Source organism: Haplochromis burtoni, unplaced genomic scaffold (assembly GCF_018398535.1).
Source record: "Haplochromis burtoni strain Fernald_Lab_line unplaced genomic scaffold, NCSU_Asbu1 Contig_185, whole genome shotgun sequence".
Lineage (NCBI taxonomy): Eukaryota > Metazoa > Chordata > Actinopteri > Cichliformes > Cichlidae > Haplochromis > Haplochromis burtoni.
Genome location: NW_024582546.1, coordinates 145,308 through 162,383, shown reverse-complemented (window position 1 = coordinate 162,383; position 17,076 = coordinate 145,308). Strand labels below are relative to the sequence as shown.

The window sequence follows — 17,076 nt, the reverse complement described above, 5'->3', positions numbered from 1 at the left end:
GACATTACATGTCAGTGTTTTTTCTGCCTTCATTTTAAAGTCATAACAATAAGAGATCAAAAGGTCTGAGGCTCTTATGAGGCATTTGACACTGACTGAATACAGAAGGGTGATGTCTCTTGAATTTATCAGTGATATTCAACAGCAATCTGAAAATAGTGTTGCTGGTTACAGAAAGCCCAGCGTGGTCCAACCTAATTTGCTTAATTAAGGACATGTCCCAAATGTAAAGTTCTAGCACCATTTAATAATTACCACATTCGTCTTTCAGATTTCACTGAATTAAATGTGAACAAACACGACCGCAACTGAGAATACTGATAGCGTCTCCTGACATCCATGTTGCATTTAATGTGAGTCACTAGGTTGTATTTGGTGGAAAACACGGACTTTCTTTACAGTCCCAAACCTTGGAATGCCCGGGGTGTGTGATCTTCTTACCCCAGGCTGTCTGTCTGCAGAAGTGTGAAGAAAAAAAAATACAAATACTTTGTTACTCTACTTTGGTAGAATTTTCAGGCATCTGTACTTCACTTCAGTATTTGTTTTCTGACAACTTTTTATTGCTACTCTTCACATTTTTTGCACAAATTTCCAATATTTGTAATTTCTATTCCTTACATTTTCAAAACAGGCTTGTTTCTTTAAGCCAAACACATTTGACACCCCGGCTTTATTTTACATCACTGTAAATCTTAAAAAATCAACCAGATTTGGATTTAAATGGAGGGAACAAGAACACGTAAAAGACACTCCTATATCCTCCATCACCAGTGCTTTTTATTTAGTGCAGGATAAGCAGCTCACCACACTGTTGTGAATTTACAGTAAAGCACTGTGTTGGACTGGCCAACGGTGGCTGTGGTGCTCATGGTCATTTAAGTTATATCAACTGATGAATTTGAATTTCAGCTGATGGTTCTAAAATTTATTAAACCTTTATACCAACTCTATATTGTCTGGTGTAAAAACAGTATAAAGTGAACTGTCAGGGGACTGAATAGAAATCTGCTAAGATAGCTGTGAAACATCACATCTTACAGCTTGTTGTAAACCTCAGAGCCACAGCAGCACATGTGAGCTGACGCCAGCCTGGACACAAAGAAAAACGACTCGAGTTTACGATAGAAGTTATCTTGAGCTTTAATTCTTTTCCAAACGCCGACCCACTGCAGCTGATTTTACGGTTCCCCACCATCCCACTTTAACCCTGACTATCCTGTGAATATTTGCTTTTTTGCATGACTCCTACATCTGTACTCACGTTGGGGCTTTTGAATATTTCTCAGTGTAGCTCATCATATATAAATATATCTTTATTTTGTCACAGATTTGCACATTATCTATCACAATTCCTAAACTTTTGACCATTCAGAGTACTTTACTTTATTCCTACATTCACACATTCATACACCAGACTGTTTCTTATACATACAGTGTTAACACGCCACAAAAAGTGTCACTTTGTCTGTGATCTTTATGACGTTGGCCAATAGGATCACATTATAGATAAGAATAGATCAGACGTTTCTTTTTTTGTGACCTGCGGAGATCTTTTTTTAACATATAATGGTCAAGACAATCTCACAATGAAAGACAGCAAGTCATGATTTTCCAGGGACCATTGTGCAATAAGTAGACATGTATGACTGTAACCTTAAATGTTCCTGTCATTATATTTAACAGTATATTCTAGTCAGTTGCCTATAATTCCACATCATGCTAAAATGCTCGAGCATGTAATCACTTTTTCATGTATTTATAATTTCAGGGAGTTCAGCCACTGGAAGGTGAACAGCCTGGCTACGGAGAAGAGAGATTTCCTCAAATCTCCATTGCCCTTAGCACCAGAGTTTCTACGCAACCTGCGGTTACTGGGCCGACGACCAACCCTGCAGCAAATCAATGAAAACCTCATCAAGAAGTACGGGACCCACTTCTTGGTTACTGCCACCCTGGGAGGTAAGGGAGGACTGCAGGTGACACACTCTCCTTTATTCTCGGGTTAGAACGTGTCGGGACACGCCAGAAATAGAGAAACCGTTCGTTTTAGGTCTCGGAGGATGTTGCCTGTGTTAGTGTAGCTCCAGGAGTCTAGCTGTCCTTTTATACCAAGAAAGAGTCTCATGTTTTAAGTAGAAATAGCAACAATGCTTACATCTTGCACTTGCAGCACTCAACAATGCTTGTCTCCCTCAGAGGTAATTTTCCACTCATCGTTCCCTCTGATGAACATTAGAGCCTCGCAGAGCAGAAGAGGGATTAAAATGACCTGTTTCATACCCCCGTGTTTCTTCATTGGATTTCTTTTTTGCCTCAATCCCCAAGGAGAGAAGTAACTCACAAAACAGATCGGCAGCAGCATCGATCGTGTGAGGGTCACAAAAACAAGAGTGAGACCTGTGTAGTGTTCAAGATGACAACCTAGTGATATTGATAAACACCTAATCTCAGTCATCAACTAGTATAGTGCAGATATACAAGTACATTTGCAAGGAGTGATAGTGAGTCTAGGCATATGTAAGGACCCGGTCAGGATTTACAATCCTAGGTTACTCAGATCATTCAGCCACATAAAATATGCTATGAATATATGAAATTGGAGATTTTACGATGATATAATTAGTCTGAAACTTAATGTCTAGTTCATCATATTTGAAAAACCAACATAAATTGCACAATACATTTTTCAGCAATAAATTGAAAAAAACAAACACAAAAAAACTTCAAATGTGCAAATTAATAATTAATTTCATTACTTTTGAAAAAAATTGTCAGAAGGTTCAGTTTCAATTATTTCACGGTTCAGGCTTGAAATGTTTAATACCAAAATTACCCAAACACAGTTCACATAGCAGACAAATCCAGTTCTCTCACAGGAACAGTCTCCTAACAGCCGCTCTGATATTCACGTCTGCAGACGCCTAACTTTAATGCCACTTATCACTGAATGTATGCACTGGAGCAGTTTCAGAGATGGAGCCGGGGTGAATGCAGTGTCACACTGATAGTGTCTATGTGTAATTAACAGCCTCGACTAAATGGGCAGATCCATTCTGCATACTGATTACTGTAGCAGAGTGAAAACGCATGAAATATCTGGTTTTTGTTCTCTTTTCTTCTGCTGTGGTTACATCTAAGTGTATTTTGTTAAACAGTCGAGTGAAAGTGAAAGAGTGAAAAACTGATTCATTCCCCCCCCCCAGAAAAAAGCCACTCAGCCTCAGAAAGGTACCTCTTACATTAATAAAATGAATTGCCTTACACTTTGTGAACAAAAGTACTTTTTGGCTGTAGTTGTGACCTTGCACCTTGCAATAGAAACTCAAATGAAAAGGTGGCGGTAAATATAAACACCCTGCGCTTCCCAAATAACTGAACACCCATGAATTTCAGATCAGAGTTAGTCTCTCTGTGTTTCTCTGAATGGCTTTAAAGCCTCTTGGCGCTCATCCATAAATAATGGTGTGTTTTGTTGAAGACCAAGAAAATGTGGCTTTTCTAAGCAAATCTTATGCTTAGCAAGACACTTTTGGAGTGGCAGCTTTGCTAAAGATCACACTTAAGCTCCCATTCAGATTCAATTTAGGGAGGTTGGGAATAAAGTGTTCCCTGTAGTGTCCGGTAATTGAACTTATCACTCTGAAAGTTTTAGAGAAATTACAGTAAGAGCTGTCTGCAATTTATTTGGACATTACACGGGCAAATAAAAAGGTGTTTGGTGCATTTACCGTAAGAGAATCCTGCCTCATGTGATTTGTTAAAAAGTTTCCCACATCAGTAGCTGCTGGCATTGCTGAGAAATACTTGCTCACGCTTTATATTGCTTACATGTTTTAGCTTGCACGAGATAAATGCCATGTTCGCCTTTCATAATTTCAAACTATTGGTGTCTGGGGAAGGAATACAACCTCCTCTCTTGCCTGTGTCCAATTTTAGTGGCAATGGTTCTGTTGCTGCCAATCCAAATGATACAGTACCTGCACCTCAGCAGACAAACCACAAAACCGCAGCGAGACGCTGAAGGCCTTTCCAAAGAAATGTCAAACTCAAAGATTGTCACTCCAGTTTTTCCAAATATAACGTACGCGCTCTTCTTCATTTGGCTTTTTATCCACGTTAAAGAGGATTCAGAAAGAAACAAATGATTTTCTCAATGAAAACTGTTCATCACAGAGTGCTCTGTAAAATAATTATCATCGATCCACAGGAGAAGAATCTCTGACCATTTTCCTGGACAAGCAGAAGCTGAATAAGAAGTCCGAAGGCAACAGCAACAGCTCAGTAGTGTCTTTGGAGCTGCTCCATCAGCTGGCCGCTTCCTACTTCACAGATCGAGAGAGCACCCTGAGGCGACTGCACCACCTCCAGATTGCCACCTCTGCTATTAAGGTACTGTTCACATTCACACAGCAAATGCACCTGGAGCACATGCTCAGATGTATAGTCTTTGATTTACTAAGAAATTAGTTTTCAGTATAAACCATGTATATGCAAATGTGTGTTTCTGAGTGTTTGCAATTCTCTAGATTCAAAAAGAGTTACGGAAAAAAAAGACACACAAATTAACACTCCTATAAAACTGTCCCTTTAAAATGCATTGCTCCATGCTCCACCTAAAATAAATGGCTCTAACAAGCAATCTTTTTTTAAAGCATATTTTCAAGGTGCGTCGTTGCTCAAAAGCTGGCAAGAGATGAAAGCAAGTGCACAACATTTTTCAAATGTAGCAAGCTGGTTTAAAAGGACAGTGCATGTGCTATAACCCACAGAGGCACCAGAGCATGGCAAATGGCAAGTTTCTCCAAAGTCCCGATGTGAAAAGCAGCACAGTCTCAGTGTGGGTGCATGCATCTGGATCACACAAGGGTTAAAAACACAATTATCATTTCTTTTCAAATAAAGCTGTTTGATTTTAGCAACGAAGTGGCTGCGACTGTCAAACTTGAAGCGATTTTAACACACTCTTACAGCCAAGTTCATTTTATTTACCTGCACACTCAACACTTGATGTGATGAGTCGTCACTTAGCCAAAATCCACCTCTGGGCTTGTGCAAGCTCTTTAATTGCGACGAGGCTCAGTTTTGTTGAAAACACTCAAAAACACAGTCAAATAAATCCTATTATCTCCTCTCTGCCTGGTTTTACCTTCCCAAATCCCCTCCCTTCCAGACTGGAAGCAAAGCTTAACCGAGCAATGCATTTTTCACATCAGAACAAATCTGTTGGCTTTCACTTGATGACAGCAGGTGTGTGGGTGGGTGGACCATGCCTTCATGCTTTAACTTAAATATGAAATCTGATTGAAATGAGTAATTGCAAAGTGTCAGCCTTGTGCGTACCTTGTGTGAGGTGGCTCCTTTCCAAGCACAGTCGCCGAAAACACGGCATGCAGAGGTGAGATTGGCTCTCAGACCTTTTTTGGCTGCCAACAGTCTCTTTAAAACAGACCCTGAAGTACTTGATTGCTCTCCCAAAAAGCCTTGAATGGTTGTGCACAAGAACCGGGCAACACAAAGGACTCCTGGACTTATTGCAAATAGCTTTTACTGGGAGAGAGAAAAGTTTGATTAGTATGAGGGCATGAAATGGAATTTTAATGAATGAGAAAAGTTTGTTTAGCTAAAGGCAATCTCAATGAAAGCAGCATCAAAACAAACTTCCCTACAATGCAGGCTTGGTCAAAAAAGAAAAAAAAAGATAACCTCTGCGTGCCTACAGCTTTTATGCTTATTGACACGGTTTATCCCAGCAAACCGTCGCTTTAGAACGTGAGCAAAATCAAAACAAAGGAATTTTCTTGCTTACTTAAGTATGCAAAGTATGAGCGCTGCATCTCACCACTGCAGAAAAGGCTGCTAAGCTTGAATTAATTATGAACTGAAATCTTTGCTCAGCGTGATCCGTTTGTGCTGGGGGAGGCTAATGAGTGACTGACGCACTGAAACAATCCGTCAGCTTCTGCAAAGAAGTCCACAATGGCAGATAAATAAATTAGTAGCGACCATTTAGATCTGTTTTCCACATCAGTGAGTCTGCCTTCAGTCCATCCAGTGATATTCTGTGAAGAACGCGTCCAGAACCCAACTGCTTCTCATATTGAACTGCATTCCTACAGTCACGTATCAGTCATGTATACAGCCAGCTTAGTGTATTTGGTCTGATTCAACAAAATCATTAATGCAATATTTGGAGTTTCAGAAGAATCGATATGTAGTCAAATATTTGCCGAGCGGTATTATTAAAGTAAAAACAAAGTTTGAGCTCTATCTCTGAAATCAGGTCCTTAGTTACCATGTTGTCTCTTGATGCTTGCTCAATCATCCAGGTAAGTAAATCTCCAGAAGTTGATTCTGTTCATCTGGACGTAGCGTAGCTTAATTAAATTAATTAAATTTAAGAACTGACCTCCCACTGGGCTGGTTTCAGTCATTATGCAAATGTACTGTTTATAAGATCTGGGGAAACCTGCAGTCAGCTGAGACTGAAGAAGTCACTTGGATGAGTGACGAAACATTTCTCCCACAAAACGCTGCGTCCAGATGAACAGAATCAACTTTTGGAGATGTTGCCTCTTGGCTCTGCTTTTGTAAAGGAGAGTGTGAATGCTCTAATCCAAGTGTTAACGACCAAGTGGACATCAGCTAAAAATATAGTGGTTTAATTTGAGTGATGTAAGTAGGTCATAGCGGTGGCATCTCTGTGGCTGGAAAATAAGTCAACATGGGAGTGCCAAAACTGCAGTTTTTCTAATGGCAACTTGAAGCTGACTTTAGAGATGACTCCCATCAGCATCAACTCTTTGGATGGGCTTCAGGGGTCCAGGCCCACCCAGTAAAGTCTCACTAAAGTAAGTTACACTAATTCACGCAATTTGCCCATATCGATTCAATTAAATATATATTTATTGAATTCATTATTATTTGATCAACAGTAGTTCTGCAGCAGTCGTAATGACGAGCATGACAGAGGATGACACTGAGTGGATGGGCCTGTGCAGGTCAAACTCTGGGAAGTACCTGTAATATCTCTTTGAAACTAAAAAGAGGTTGTTTGAAAGTACGACCCTACTTGTAATTGCAAAACACAAAAACTGCCTCAGCCGCCTGAGATTTTGGAATATTTTGAAATAAATAGCAAAGTGACTAAGGTGAATGTCCCCTTGTCAAAGCTGGTTGCCCGTCGAGCTCATATGGTTTGTTGTCAATCATGACTCCCATGAAGAATTGTTGAAGTCTTGTAAAAAAAAAAAAAAAGCTAAATTATTAGCTAAATCGTCCCTTCATAGCAATTATACAGAGTTGAACTTATTTCTTAACTTTTTTTGTCAAGGTTCAAAGTTAATATTGTGACTGTTATTATTGAAAGATGTACTAAAACAGGCAATTATGTGATAAATAACATGGTTTCCTAATATGGTCACTTCTGGCTCAAGTAGAACAATGGGGCAGTCGGTAAAATGCTAAAGTTGAGGGTTTCAAATGTGAAACCAGAGACCAGTATGTGATGTAATGGTGTCTGTTGGGAGTGTGTAAGCACTCAGTTTGAAACTACAGCCCACTATACCCAGTTTGGTGTATGCAGTATGAGTAATATTCTGTGAGCTGAGTTAAGTTTAGTTGTACATAATTCCACAAAGGGAAAGCTTCAAAAAATGTTATTCTTAACAACTTTTGAGCATAACTCATTAAACAGCTATTAGATTAGTGTTCCTGGGCGTGTGAGGTAATAGACACAGAAAGTCAAGAAGTGTTAGCTTGAGTAACACCCACTGTCAGCTGCAGTGGGCACACCACTGACTCTTCAGACTCTTTCAAAAAGTACAAAGCCCCCCCCACGGCCAACCTCAGAGAGTTCAGCTTTTTTGTGAGAGGGAAAGCACTGGGATGGGGTAACATTAAAATTGGAAGAGCTAGATGCAACAGCTCAACATAAGAGGAGACCAGTGTGGCCCTGAAGGTATACCAGTGAAGAGACAAATCAAGGTCAAAAGACTCCAGCTGACAGGAAAACTCGAATAAAACTACATTTGAAATGCTGCTGATCTCATGTGGAAAAAGATGGAAATGTAAATTTTACTATCCGACAAGCCCATATAAAAACTGTATAATGTAACTGTTTTTAATTAACAGGCTAAAATGTTCAACTTGAATGCCTTTCTCTAAACGTCCACGATGTAATTACTTTCTTGAAGTTACACATAAAAATAAGCCTCATTTAGCATTAACTTTGCTGTAGTTCTGCACCTGAAAATGTCTCCATATATCCCTGGAATATCTTTATGACTTCTGAATGAAGGAATTCTTCAAATGAAGCCTCGCTTTCACTGTAGGTCAACTTGGAAATGCCCAACCTGGTCCCTTTCACTCAAAGATTTTCACCCTGGGGTGAAGTTGAATTGTTAATTGCTCGACAAATCTGTCATCTCATTAATCTGTTCATTTTCTGCTGCGTATTTGGAATCTGCGCAAACCAGCAGCTTCCCAGTCCCATTTCCAGTCCTCATGACCCCAGGGTCCTCCCAGCTTAACATGTTTAGGAAATTTGAATAGAGCAGTGTGCAGGTAACATTATCATAAAGCCTCAAATGCCACAACGTTCTTTCAATCCATCCATGTCATCTGCCATCCACAGTCAAAAATATGAATCCTTGCACTTCCATTTAGAATCACTAGGATCACTTCTGCAGTGGGATACCACTACATCAGAAATTTCCAGAAATATATTACCTGCTGAGCCAGAATTACTTTGGAACAGAAATGTCTGACACAGTCGTTTCTGTGTCAAGAGGCTAATGAGGCTAAATTACACCACAGTCAGCTAAGAACCACCAAGACAACCTATGAAACTGCAGTTAGCAAGCAGTCATGAGCATCTCTAAGCTCTTTTTATCGGCTAACCTACTCTCCAGGTTTCAGCCAAATAAAATAAACCTGGCTTATTGGGCAGTAAAAGTGTGTTAAACCTCTTAAAGTTTAGCCGTTACAGCTGCTTCTTTCTTTTCCTTTAGACTGATACTAGCGGGAAACGCAGCAAGAAAATAGATTTTTTTTTCTATTGCAGAGTACCAGTGTAACAAAACCCAAAATAGAGACTGAAGTGCCAACTTGAATATATAGCAAGGATGTTGTTGCTGCGTGGATTTGTGCTCTGCATGAAACAAGAATCAAGATTATTGCATCCTAACACGACCTGACAGTAAGCTGAGTCATTGTCCAGGTATTAGCCAGTTTGTCAAAAGTTTATTGCTTGAATTGTTAAACATCATTTGATGTGATTAACTCAAAAGAGATCAGAATAGTAAGGAATAAGCAAGATAGCACATTTTGACACACTGAAAATTTTAAATTGGGATTTAATTACTGGCTAGCCGTACCCCGATAGATGCACAACAACACCCCTGTAAGCAGTTCTGAAAAGGCAAGCTCATGTGGAATGAGTAATAACTGATGGCAGCTTGTCATTTATTTAAGAAATATCACTGTATTAGTGTTATGTAACCGTTTACCTTTACTCGGTCAAACTCCAGGCATGGAAACATGAATTTAGCGAACAAGAGAGGGAGTCAGCTTCTGAATGATAACCCACCCAGCAGTAGGAAGACCAGGTAGCCATGGTAATGCCAGATCTAAAGCTAAAGCTTCAAACAGTTTGGAAATGATAGCCACAGTCACAGAGAAGAGTTAATCTGTTTTGCTTGCTTCATGTAAACTGTGTGGGAACACAGAAATAGCGCCTTTTCCGCTGGAGTCAGAAAACACAGAAGATTCACCGATCAAAAGCACACATAACAAGTGAGGCTGAAAGTTTGCTGAAGAAAAACAGGTTACAGTGCCTTTAGAGTCTGTTGGCTAAAACTTAGCTCACATTTTCATCAAAAGACTGAAAACTAAACAAGCTGTCAAAACAAAAATGGATATAGAGTGTTGTGCATATAGATAAAAAAAAATCTGCAGTGGGTGTTCATCTTCATGAAAATTCAGAATTTAACTTTGCATTCAAGTGAAAATCATCTAAAAAAGTATAAACACACATACCAACTAGTTTACCTGCTGATAAGGGACTAGAGCAGCTTTTCTTCTAGACTGACAGGCAACTTCAAACTGCCAGTGTTTTTGCACACCTGCCTGCACATACACGCATGTGCAAACACAACAAACACAGACTCCCACTTTGAGAAGAGCATCCTTTACGTATGTGCTAAATGAGGCTCTCTGAATGGCATTCGGGCCACCTGCTGAGCCATGTTCTGCCACATCCACTCATCACCCAAAAGGGAACAACACTGAGTGGGATGTACTTGACCTGTGCGCATACAGGCCCTTGGGTTCTTTGTCTCTGCAGCTGAGAGTAGGCGGCAGGAGCCACATGCATTGCCTCTATCTGTAGCAGTAAAGGAGAAGAAACTCACATGTTCAGTTTAAGCTACACTTCAAATAAACAAACAAATAAATAAATAAATCCTCTGTAGCGTATGTGTGAAATCTTCTGTTTGGAAAGGTAGAGGAACTGTCTCTGTTGACGCAAGTGAAGGCATGGTATTTTTACCACACTGTCAGCAAGAGCCAAGATCGGCAGGGGAAGTGCACAGTGAAACCCCAGTCCTAAATAAAAGCTCATCACAACGCATTACGCAAGAAGGAACACGCCAACGCTTTTAATACACTGACAGAGATCTGAAAATGATGTAAAGCACAAACACCACACCTCTACAATGACGTTAAACTCCAATAATTCTTGGAGGTGTACAAAGTAGATTTGCTGATGCCATATAAAAGGAAAAATGACTTCCAAAGTAGTGAGTCCTCTAGTTCATATGCGATGGAACAAGCCAGTTTCACAATGATAAAAACATGTCCCAAATGAGGTGAAAAATGAACAAGGCACTGTTGTATATTTAGGAATTATTCTAGATACTTTTAATAACTAATAATGACTAATCAGGGCTGTTAAAACATCCAGAGATCAAGCAGTACTAATGTTCTTCTATCCAAGTGTTCTCAGGTTTTCATTGCATTCATTACTTTGAGGTAACTTCAAATATGATTAAGATGCAGGGCACGAATGGTATCAATGCAAAGCCTGCATAAATATATATTTCACTCTGAACAAATGTGCACTTAATAAGAAAGCTGAAAAGTATTTGATGTAAAATAAAACCTGTTTTATCAATAAAGAGGTTAAAGGTACACAAGAGTATAAACAGCAGTTTGTTAGATCATCAGCCATAATAAGCTGAGTGAAACAAACAGCAATGCATTACTTGATCTCACACAATCCATACAAAACTTTCTAGGATCATAGGAAAACACACACTACTCTGCTATGTTTGAACAATGCATGTTATTGAGTAAACACAAAAGACAAAGTGGTCTAGTTTGAATGATCCACTCACTGAAGGGCTCTTGGGAGTTTGAAACAAAAGCAGAGGCAGGGTGGCAGCTCTCAGGTGGGTTATTATTGAAGTTCCTCACAGGAGTTACAAAACAGCCTGGTGTGTATTCACTGCAACACAGCTGAGAGTTCTGATGCATTTATCATTTCAACAGACAGAGAACACAATTTATGTAGACCTTAAGGAAATAAATCATGATAATAAAAATCGCTGTAGATAATTTGAAAAAAGATGTATGAAATTGTTACATTATAGTGATAATTGTGCAGTTGGTTTTGAGTATTAAACCGTCACTCTCCATGGGCTTGAAAAGTGGCTAAAACCTTTAGTTTTCTTCATGAAGAATAATGATCAAACTTAATGCTTCTTACACAATCTGTATTACATGTTTGAATTTGTTTGTTGCTACAACAAAACTTACCGAGCTGTATTGATCTCACAGTTCATTCTGCATTCAAACATGGCATGAAAAATGAAAAATCTTCAAAGTTCTTGCACTAAATAGTGTTGGTATCAATACAACATATGCTCTTTAAAGTTTGGGAGATTTAAAAATACAATAATCTACTTCTGCTTTCAGCAGGTTTTCATATTTTGAACAGATACAGTTCAGTCAGTGCTGCCTTCTTTTACTAACAGTAGCTTGCTGGCATGAGACGTGTTTAATGTACACCTGTAAATGGTAGCCATAAAAAATACCTTGCACTGCAATCCTTTAAAACTGATCAAGAGTTGACACATTGAGATATTAAAAAAATGTGAAACAGACGGTTTCAGTTTCACAAAATATAAAAGACTAACAAACTGTTAAACTGGGTCCACAGTGGAACAATTTGGCAGTATTTTCTTGCCTAAGAATGTGACCTCTTGACTGTGCTACAGCTGGAAATTCCAAATTATGAACTAAATTATTTAGAAATACCTGCTCTAACTTCTCCTCTTAAGCTAAACTGGTCCATCTTTAGTCTCGTTTTTTATATTTATTATATGAATCTTTCCTCAGTGTGGTAGTTGTGGTTCTGTGAGTCATGCTGTGTTTGCTGTCTCCACTTCCTTTGTTGAGATTGAGGGTCACAAAGAACCCCACTAAGCAGCGTGTATTCCTTTATATTCCTGCTGGGTGTAGTAAAGTGTTTTATTGGGATAACACAAGTGATGGATTTTTTTTTAGTGTACATAAGAGAGAAAATTATAGTAGGTGAAGTACAAGAGAAAGACCCGTTAATAATTAGCAAGGTCCAAAAATAAAGGACGGTCCAAAAAGAAAAACCCCAGGGATCCACTTTGAAACTAGAACGAGTTAACAAAGAACTCACCCAGCAGGTGGAAGTACACAGACTGGCAGCTTGATAAAGGCGATGCAAGACTACAGTATGTATATACAGAGAATGGAACTTAACAAAGGTGAGTCAGCGTGGGACAAAAAAATCACACAGGAAGAAGAATGATGTCATCAGAAAGAAAGAGGAAGTGAAAACAAAGAGACTAACACAAAAAAGGGAAATGCCTTCCATCTGTCCATCCATCCGTCCATGCATCCGTCCATCCATCCATCCGTCCATCCATCTATCCATCAATCCATCCACTTTCTTAACCACTTATCCAAATCCAATTCAGAATCATTTGTTGGCTAACAGATTCAGAGGATAACCTCGAAAATACAACAAATAAAAGGAAAAACATGCACTGTTTGGTTAGTAGTATATTTCTCTTACTCCAGCCAAATACCTGCAAAATAGTTATCCTACCCTGATCATTTTTGTACCTTTTCATAACCACTGTGCACATTCTGCAGGCTTTTAATTTTAACTGCATGCAATTTATTAAAAAAATACAAACTGCTTTGGTTTTGTGGAATCATAAAATTTATCCGACTTCACAGACTTTGAGCGCACCCTATGAGGTAGAGTTTAATGTGAACAAAGAAAAACCCAAGGGATTATGTTACACAGCCAATTCCAAAACATGAATGAGATGCAACAGGTTTCTTTTGGTTTCTTTTTAAGGCAGGGATTATCAGTGGTATGTGTGGCTGAAACAACATCCCCAAACAGCCCCGTCCTCCTTCACTAATCTTTCCTTGTTGCTAGCCTTTATCTGTAGCTTATCTTTGACTTCATCTCAGCAGTGTCTGGTTTTTTAGTTGGTTATTTGAGTGATGTTTGAGATGTGTATCTCCTGTAGCGCCTTCAAGGGTAACTTCTATTTCTTTTGATATTAGATCCAATCTTAATGCAAGGCAGAGTGTGGAGATGTAAGGCACAGGGCTGTGTTAAGGACAGCAAATTTGCACAGGCTACCTTATTTGCCAAATGGCCTGATTTAGCTGCAGAATGGTTTTGCCAGAGGACATGTCCATATTGTTACGTTCTATTTTGAACAACTGCTTGGGAAAATGAACTGTGTGCGATATCTGCAAAATAATGTTTGCTTAATTTTTTACAGTATTTTCTTTTCTTTCTTGTGTCTTATCCCTTTTGTTCCATCTGTCACGCTTATGTGACTTTTTTCTGTTTACACTCATTGCTCTGTGTGCACCTTTTCTCTTCACCCTCTGTTCATGTCACAACAACAATATTGTCAACATATCATAATTTCCATTACATCTCTTTCAAAACCACTAATATTCAGCTTCAATTTATATATTTTTAAAAACTAAATTGTACTATTACAATTTACTTTTTTTGCATCTTGTATGGAAGAAATTTTCAGTTCAGTTCTGTGACTGTTGCACTGGTACTCCAGCGCAGCTAGCCAGCTTTGTATTGTATGATCACTTGTCATCATCGCTTGCAATCAACAAGTCCCTATAATATTTTTGTTCAGTGATGATGTTGTATATTCATACCAAAAGAAGGGGATTTTTTTTTTTTACAGTGTGCTGGAATTGTCGACAATAGCCAGGAAATAGCCACTAGCTTATCTTTGATTGACCACTACATGAGTGTAATTAGTTTACAACAAAGGCTTACGTGAAGGAGATTAATCCATAGTTTTTAAGTTGTAACTATACTTTTACTGCTAAGGAGATGCTGGATCTAGAAATGACCAGTTAGAACTTCTATCTAAGCATCTGACTTCAATGCACAATACCTGTACTTTGATGCTGCTAGCATTTTAAAGAAACCTTTGAATCAAATACAATACACACTGGAGAGTATTTCTTTATCTACATGTTATATAAGCGATTTTTAAAAAAATAATGTTTGCATCAGTAATAGTTGTCTTTATTTTCTCGACAGAGTGTAAGGTTGTGTGAAGTGGTGCATAAAGATAATATAAAAAAAGAAGAGTATGATTCTTGATTCTTAATTTCTTGTAGTGTAGCAAAAGTATCTTATGTTGGAAGATGATGTCAGCATTTGGTTTATGAATGGCCATTTTACAGCCTCAGAATAAGACGGGTGGAGAGGGTGGAGCACTACCAGTGCCTTGTATTTAAACCGCTCCAAGGTTTACTTAAAATTACAGTTCTTGCATGTTATCTCTTGAGTGTTTTGCTGCTGTAACAGATGCAGCATTATCATTGGTCACACTTAAACATTTCAGCTGTCTAAAGCCTGCTGCCTTGAATCTTAAGGGAAATGTGTTTCACAGTTATTCTAAAGCCACGATAAATTATATGTATTTATTTATTTTAACTTGTGAATAGAAATATGTTTTTAAACCCTAATAATAAGAGAGACTACATGGTAAATATTCTTAAATACATACCACAAAGTATCTAAAATTAATAATGAAGTAGAATTACAGACATATTGTTAAATTTGTGGGGTTTGGGCAAAGCAATCCTGTCTGTGACGCTGTGATAAAAACATAGGCTCAAACAAATCAGCAGATTATATGAACATTTTAAGTAAGATGCATTTGTAATAATTCAATGGAACAACAAATATCATGATTTCTGCTAATAGGAATAATTATAGTCATAAAAGTAATAAACATCTTAGTGTAATATTTAAGAAATTTGCAGATTTTGATGATTTAAGAACACTAACATGTAAAAGTGGTCATTACCATGCTTATTGCCTCTACTAAAAACAGCTGCTTAACAGCCTACCTTTCAATATTTGATTTTGTGAGTCCTTCACAAGTATCTGCGTCTGTTAACTTTTTACTTTTCTTCACATATTTTCCACCATTCTTTGAAGAAAGCCCTCACGTTGCACACAGCTGTGTCTGCAGGTGTACGAGTGAAGCCAAAGATGGTGACAGTTTCTCTGCTGTCAGAGGGCTCTGCCACATCCAGTATTCTGCCTGCCTTCACACACTTCACCTGCTACAGCTGTGTACATGACTGCCAGAAAGAGAAACAAACAGCTACCTCATCCACTATTTAGTGGATGAGGTAGCTGTTGAAGTAAACAGAGCTATCCCTCCTGTATTTCCTAGGTAACCGAAACAAGGACAGGCCCTCTCGGCTGCAGTAACTACGACAGCTTGGATTCAGTTAGCTCGGTGTTGGTGCACAGCCCGGAAAATAAGATCCACCTAAAGGGTAAGGCTCACAACACACACACACACACACACACACACACACACACACACACACACACACACACACACACACACACACACACATTTCCCCATATACTGTGTTTTAAATTCATGGAAACACACAGCCTCTGCCCTGGAGGATCCACTTATGGGATAAGTTTTTTCTTCTTTTTGTACGCACACACTTGAACTCACACATTTCTGCCACCTCCATCCACCACCATGCCAAGCCTTTCGCCTCCAGTGTTGTAGTAGTTGGCCAGGATGACCCTTTACTTTACGCTGCAGTAGTTTATATGTCTGTTTCTGCCTCAGTGGCGTTCAGGCTCACAGAGAATCTGTTATCTTACCAAGGCTGTAGATGGAGCATGTCTGGCCACACTGACCTCAGCCTAACCTTTCCTTACCTGGAGCACTCAGTTCACAAGTAAAGCTGAAGTGTTAATGTGTAAAGTAAAACACTGTTTGCTTATATTTATCACCAAATTATTAGTGAATATCATGACACTCATCATCCCTCTGTACTGGGAGTGTTTCCTTGTTGATCCTCATGCTAAAAATTAAGGGGGGTCATCAGCTGATGCAGCTCATCTGAGGGTTCTTAGGCTCTAAGATGATGAGGATATAATGTTGCACTCTTTTTGGCTCCATCCCGCATCATGAACTTTCTCTGTTCATGTTTTGTAAGTTTATGTTTATTAAAATATCTTTTATTTAAGCTAAGGTCTTGTCTGAACATATGAAATGTGTAGATACAGTAAATTACTATAGTTTCCATTGGTGATTAATAAAAAGTCACATTTATGCTGGTATTTCTCTTCCAGTAAACTGTCCTATTTAGAGCTTTACGTGATTAAAATAACCTGTCATGGATGTGTTGTTTAAGCTTTAATGCCTTAAGGTTTCCCCCCTTCATTTTATTCGTTTTTTGTTCCTACCTTGCTTGTTGTCCTCATCTTGCTGACTTATACTTACTGTTTTGAGTACTCTTACTTTTTAGGTTTTGAATGAACTGTTCTACACACCAGTTTGACTAAGTAATTCTTAACCTATCATCCACTTAAATCAGTTCGGGGGCTGAACTAAGTATTTAGTCAGCAAGTTCCCCCACCTAAAATGATGACAGAGGTCAGTAATTTGCACCAGAGGTACACTTCAACTGTGAGAGACAGAATGTGAAAAA

The 17,076-nt window shown here is 38.7% G+C and overlaps 1 protein-coding gene across 3 annotated transcripts in view; it reads left to right on the top strand.

The window, feature by feature from the left end:
- The window catches only part of brinp2 (bone morphogenetic protein/retinoic acid inducible neural-specific 2), a 310,510-nt gene that overhangs the window by 160,746 nt on the left and 132,688 nt on the right, over positions 1-17,076 (top strand). For all 3 annotated transcript variants that reach the window (XM_005936982.3, XM_005936983.3, XM_042225848.1), the window contains 3 exons: positions 1,772-1,962; positions 4,211-4,392; positions 15,789-15,894. In XM_005936982.3, coding sequence (XP_005937044.1) covers positions 1,772-1,962; positions 4,211-4,392; positions 15,789-15,894 — 479 coding nt within the window. The remainder of the gene's footprint in view (positions 1-1,771; positions 1,963-4,210; positions 4,393-15,788; positions 15,895-17,076) is intronic.